At 63.2% G+C, this 6,000-nt stretch overlaps 1 protein-coding gene across 1 annotated transcript in view; it reads right to left on the minus strand.

The window, feature by feature from the left end:
• ASIC4 (acid sensing ion channel subunit family member 4) overlaps positions 1-3,146 on the minus strand; it is a 29,201-nt gene extending 26,055 nt beyond the window's left edge. The window contains exon 1 of the mRNA XM_054636385.2: positions 1,532-3,146. Within this exon, the coding sequence (XP_054492360.1) occupies positions 1,532-2,107 (576 nt within the window). The 5' untranslated portion in view covers positions 2,108-3,146. The remainder of the gene's footprint in view (positions 1-1,531) is intronic.
• Positions 3,147-6,000: the final 2,854 nt, after the last annotated feature.

Consider the following 6,000-nt stretch of genomic DNA (forward strand, 5'->3'; position numbering starts at 1 on the left):
CTTCACTGCCACACAGCACAGCACATGTCACACACTCTGTCCACGCTGTGGGAAGCCTGCACCGCTCCATCCACCTGAGCTCTGCCCTGCCAACATCACAGTGCGGCTCAGCACACACCAAATCCCATTGCTACGCTGTGCCTCTGCCCAGCACAAGGCTGGGCTCGCTGCCTCCCCCGCAAACCAAGGCTGTGCAGGATCCTCCAGGAGGATCCCAGGGCTGGAGTCAGCATGGCCAAGCCACGTGCAGGACGGTCCAGCACCAGAGCTTCCTGCTCCAAACCCTGCTGAACCACACTGCTCCCTGGCAAACTCCAGCAGCTGGCGTAGAGCAGGCACAGAGCCCAGCAAATCCCCAGGAGGAGGAGTGGGGCTGCCCGCCTGCTGTCCCCCGCTCCTTCTTCCCACTCCACTGCAGTGTCCCCTGCCACCACCAACCCCCCGCACAGGGAGCCCCCCCTGCAAAATCTCTTTCCCAGGGACAGCATCACTCTGCACATTGAGCAGGCTTTGTACCGATGGGCACGAAGTGAAACGGAACATGCTGCATCAGCCATTTTCAGCCCCACGGAGCCTCCTCTCTTCCCCAGTATCCTGCACAGCCCATGGCATCACACCCCACTCCCCGGCACGAGCGGGGTTCGGCTGGCAGCGCCGCTCCTGAGAAGGCGGGAGCCAGCTGAGCAGTAGCCCCTGGCAGCCGTAGGAGAGAGGCGGCTCATTTCCAGAGTCATTAAGGTCTGAAAAGGGTCCCATCAGGTATTCCGCCCGTTCAGCACATTTATTTTCCCAAACCACAGCGGGGATTTATGATTCCAGGCTCAATATTGGTGAGAGCCGCACACTGGCGGCGGTCGGCCAGGGGCTCTGTGCCTGGGCAGACTGGGCGCTGCTTGGAAGAGGCCGTGCTGCCAGTCCCGGGCAGTGAGTGGCAGCCCCGGGCAGCCCCCGCTCGCCCGGCTGTAGCCGTGCCTCCAGAGCGGAGCGGCTCGGCATTTGTGCTCGGCATGTGCACACGTGCCTGTGCAATGCCTGCAGTCCCCACATTTACACACATCCCAGTGCTAATCCCACAAATGCAGGAGGGTTCCCCTGCGTACAAAGGGTCTCTGCCTGCCCCCCCGTTCCAGCCCCTCTCGCTGAGTGAAGCATCCCGTGTCAGGGCACTTCGATCCGGGGTAAGAGCAGGCTGGAGCAGGACTCTGTGCCACAGCTTTCCCCCTGGCCGCCGCACACCCACCCTGGGGACCGCTGGACCCTGCTGCTCACCCACCGCGGCTCCTGCCCGTGAGCCCCTCAGTCACAGACCTGCGACAGCCCAGTCCTGTGGCGCAGAGCCCTGCTGAGAGCTCCCACGGAGGATCCTCTCCCTCTCTCCCTGTGAAACTTGGAGGGAAACTCAAACAGAGAGAACTGCAAACTTCAGCAGCCGGAGTGAGCCAGGGAGCCCTGCTCCGGTGCGACGCGATCGGGTGGGTGCCCCCCGTGCCGGTAGGGGCCCCTAGGGAAGCTGAGCCAGGTGTGCACTCACCACAGTGAAATCGCGGGATGAGCAGTTCTCGCCGCTGAAGTTGCAGCTCTTGAGCATGTCGTCGAGTTGGTGGCCGGTGCGGTTGACAATGTCAGCCATGTCGGGGTCAGGGTAGAGCAAGTCCGTGGCCTTGTGACCATCCCGGTCCTTGGGGGGCAGCCCGGTCATGTTGGCCAAGTGAAAGATGTCGGCGTCGGTGAGTGCCGAGTGGCGGTAGCGGTTGATGTTGCAGATGGTGATGGCCGGGAACACCATCTCACGGATGGCCTCCTCGTCCAGGGCCATGACGTGGGGGTGCTCCAGGTAGAGCAGCGCCGACTTGGCCGCCTGGTAGAGGAAGAAGGCGAGGGAGGCCAGGAAGGCAAATGCCCAGAGGGTCTGGCGCACGCCCAGCCGTCCCGACCGGCAGATGTGTCCCAAGCCGTGCAGCGTGCTGGTGCTGGCAAAGGTGGCCAGATCCCGGGAGCGGGGCCGGGCAGGCTCCTCGATCAGGCTCTCCTTGTCCCCTTCTTCTTTCTCCTTCTGCTTCTCATCCTCTTCAGCAAATTTGATTTTACACACGATCTCAATCGGCATCTGCCCCGTGCAGCTGGTGTGCCCAGCCAGCGAGCTGCCCCCTGGCACAGGCACCGGCCGAGAGCCCGGCCAGGCGCTGGGAGGGGGTTCGGGTCCCCCCCAAGCCCCAGCACGGCACCGGGAGGGCCGAGCCGTCTCGGGAGGGAAGCGCAGCCCCTCTCAGCAGCTCCGAGCCGCCGCTTCCCTCTTGTCTCACTAGTCGATCGTCTCCTTGTGCCTTCGCTTATCAGCACAAATACAGCTGTCAAAAACCCCTCTCTCTCCTCTCCCTCGCTCTGTCTCTCTGCCTCTCTCCTTCGCTCCTCTCTGGTTAAGACCCCAGCAGATACAGGCAGCATTTAGGCATCATGTGCTAATAAAATCCAGGGAATACTTAATAATTCAAGACATGTCAACATTATTTCATCGTCAAATAAAGAGCAAGCGTCAGAGAAAAGAGGCAGTGTGAAGGGCCCGGCGCCTCCGGGGCAGGGAGCCACGCTGCGCCCTCTCCCCAGCTCCGGCCCCGAAGTGCTGCCGGAGCCACTTGTTTGAATGGCTCGGGAGCCGCCGGAGCCGAGCCGTGCCGAGCGGAACCGAGCCGTGCCGCGCCGTGCGATGCCGAGTCGTTCGTGCCGCGCCGCGCCGTGCGATGCCGAGCCGTGCCGAGCCGTGCCGTGGCGGGCGGGGCACGAAGCCTGTCCCCCGCCGTCGCCGCTGCCGCCGCGCTCTCCGCCTGGCCCCGCCGTGCCCCGCCGGCCCGTGCACCCCGGGGCAGAGCGCGGCGCGGCTCGGCGGGGGCGGGCAGCCTGCGGGCAGCTCGCCCGGCGGCCCCCTCCTGCTCGCCCGCCTGCGGACTCCTCCTGCCTCGGCGGCTCCCTGGCCGTTAACCGCCTCCCTGCCGCGGCCCGCCGCGACCCACGGCGGCCAGCGCCGAGTCACGGCCGTCCCGGCCCCGGCCCCGGCTGTCCCGGCGGGATCCGGCCGGCGAGACGCCCCCGGAGCGGGGCTGAACACGGGGCGCCAGGGGTGCACTTTGCCGTGCCTCCCCCCGGCCCCGCCGTGTTCCTCGGTGCCCCGGAGCCAGGAGAGCGGCAGTATCGCCTCCCGCGCCCTGTGTCCGCCGCCCCCCTCTTCACCGCGCTCGCTGTGCACCCGGGATGGGCTCATCCGGCTTCATTTCTGCCCCCTTCCCTCCCTCCCTCCCTCTCTCGGTGCTCCTCATTGTTCCACGGCAGCGCACAAGTGGGGGGCACCACAGGCAGGGACCAACTCTGCTAGAAAGGCTGAGCCGGGGTAGCGCTCACCCTGTCCTGCCCTGCCGAGCCCTTGCTCCTCTCGGGGTCTGCTCCCTCCAGGGCACGCTGCCGTCGACCCTCGCACAGCCCCATCAGCACCCAGCCCCCGAGGCAGCATTGCCCTGCACGCAGCGTGACAAGCAGGGTGTCCTCCTGCCCCGTCCTGTCCTGCCCGTGGCAGTGGGGCTCTCCTAGCCTGGCTCGGTCATGAGGTGATGGGTTCAACCTTGAGGTACCAACCACATGGCACCTGGGTCTGTCTCTTCCCAATGCACAACATCTCAGCCAGCAAGTTTTAATCTCTCCCAGTTTCCTGCCTTGGTTTCACCAGCTGGGGACGGAGGGTTTGCTGAACCAACCCACTCACTCACAAGTCAAGCAACCCTCCGTGACACTGCCTTGTGGCACAGTGGTGGGGGAAACACCATCTCCCTGTCCCCAGAGCAAGCCCAGCACTGGGTACCCCCCCCCAGCAGACAGGGCTCTGCTGAGAAGGTGCGTGCCTGGCAGGGAATCCAGGGTCTCCGGAGGACAAGTGATGAGACAGCCGCCCAGGAGCGCGACAGAGGCCTCGCCTCTCCTCGGGGACTGCGCCGCAGGTCAGCGTGACCTTCACTGTGCTGCCAATGCCAACGGCAAAGCTTTCCCCAGCCGTCCGGCAAGCGCACATGCATCTTCAATCTTCCCATCGATCTGTGCATGGCACACATGTTTCTGCCTCTCTGTGGGTCAATACAGCATGATAGGCTGCCTCCGGCAAGGAGCACGCACAGCCCCAGCCGCCTGTTTTCCCTGCCCAGGGGATGCAGCATGCACGTGCCAGCCCTGCACCTCCAGCTCCGAAGGACGTGGTAGGAGCAGGCTGGGCGGGTGACCCAAGCACTGCTGCCACCACAGGTGCCCCAGCCACACAGTCACCGGGGCCCAGATGCTTCCACAGGGACCCTTGGCTCCCTGGGGGATGCTTGGCCCAGCCGGGACCATGGGCGGAAACAGCCTGACCCTGTGGAAGGAGTTTCCATGGAGTCAGCAATGGCCAGCCCTGCATCTTTGGTCTGCAGAGCTGGATGTGTAGTCCCTGCCTGCATCTCTCAGATGCTGTGGTGGCAAGGGACATGAGGGCATGGAGGGTCTGCCAGGCAGGTCACCCCATAAGCACAGACCCTGAGGTACAGGGCAAACTGAGCTGTGTGAGTGTGGGACCAGCTGGAGCTCAATGTCCTGTGTGCTGGACAGTCATGGAACAGGAGCAGGACTGTCCCTTGGCTCCCCCCAGGACCCTGTCCCCCATACCAAGAGGATCACACACCCCTGCTTTCTCTGTCCCCCATACCAGGGGGATCACACACCCCTGCTTTCTCTGTCCCCCATACCAAGGGGATCACACACCCCTGCTTTCTCTGTCCCCCATACCAGGGGGATCACACACCCCTGCTTTCTCTGTCCCCCATACCAGGGGGATCACATCCCCCTGCTTTCTCTGGGCGTCTTCAACTCCATTATTAACTGCCACCTGAACTGGGGACATGTTTCAGCACCATCCCCACAGCATGATCCCCTCCTGAGTGGCCAAAGAGGTAAGTCCTCTCCCATCTCCTTTCCTGGCTCTCCTCTCCTGTTGTACTCTGCTCCTGCCTGCCCACCCAGCAAGGGCAAAGGGATGTTGGGGACTCATCTCCTTGCAGAATTACCCAAGGCTAGAGTGCAGCCAGGGTGGGTTGGGATCAAACTGTGCCCCAGTGAGTGGCACCCATAGCACAAGCCCCATGCCCAGCTGCAGCTGCAGGCCTTTTACAAGCCATGGAGAGGGGAGGACTATGGCTTCACAGCCAGGGAGCTCTGGGAGAGAGAGCATGCTGGGAGAGACAGTGGGATGGAGGTGCAGGGAGTGGGGAAGCAGCATGGCTTGGGAAGCCAGGCAGTAGGGCTTAGGGACTGCTTTCTACCCAGACAAGGCAAAGAACAAAGCATGAGCTAGGAATGGCTGGTGCTGTCTGCAGTGTGTCAGTGTTGCTGACATGTCTGCAGGTCCCCAAGGTTCCACACCGGAGCCTCTCACCTGTGGCTGAGTGCCTGCACATGGAGGCATGAGGCCACATGGGGGGACTCTGTGGTGTGTAGTGGGGCTCATCTGCCCCTTCACCTGGCCACATGCAGCTACAGAGTCTGTTCACCCCCTGATGCTCCCTCATCCACTCCTTGGATAGGATGCTAACAGTCAGGAGAAACACAATGCCCTGGGCTCCTGTGCTGACTTCACCAGCCACTGTGCAAGCCAACACGATGGGAGAGCCAGCCAAGGGCTTGCCAGCAGACTGGGAGAGTGGAGTCTCTCCTGGTTACCCCTGTGCCCCCCAGCCAGGGGAATGCTGATCGTCAGGGACTTGGCACAGGGCCCATGTACTCCACTCAGTGATGGGGGGAGGCTGCGGGTGCCAGGGAAGACAGGACTGGAATTCAAAATGATGTTGACAAATCGGAGAAATGGCCTGAAAACAATCAGATACAATTCAAAAGGACAAGAGCTGGGCTGGGGTGGGAAGCAAATCTGCCCGGAAAGCAGAGGGCGAGCGGCTGGAGGGCAGGGCTGCCAAGTGGGCAGGAGGACAGGACAGA

Source organism: Agelaius phoeniceus, chromosome 7 (assembly GCF_051311805.1).
Source record: "Agelaius phoeniceus isolate bAgePho1 chromosome 7, bAgePho1.hap1, whole genome shotgun sequence".
NCBI classification, from domain to species: Eukaryota; Metazoa; Chordata; class Aves; order Passeriformes; family Icteridae; genus Agelaius; species Agelaius phoeniceus.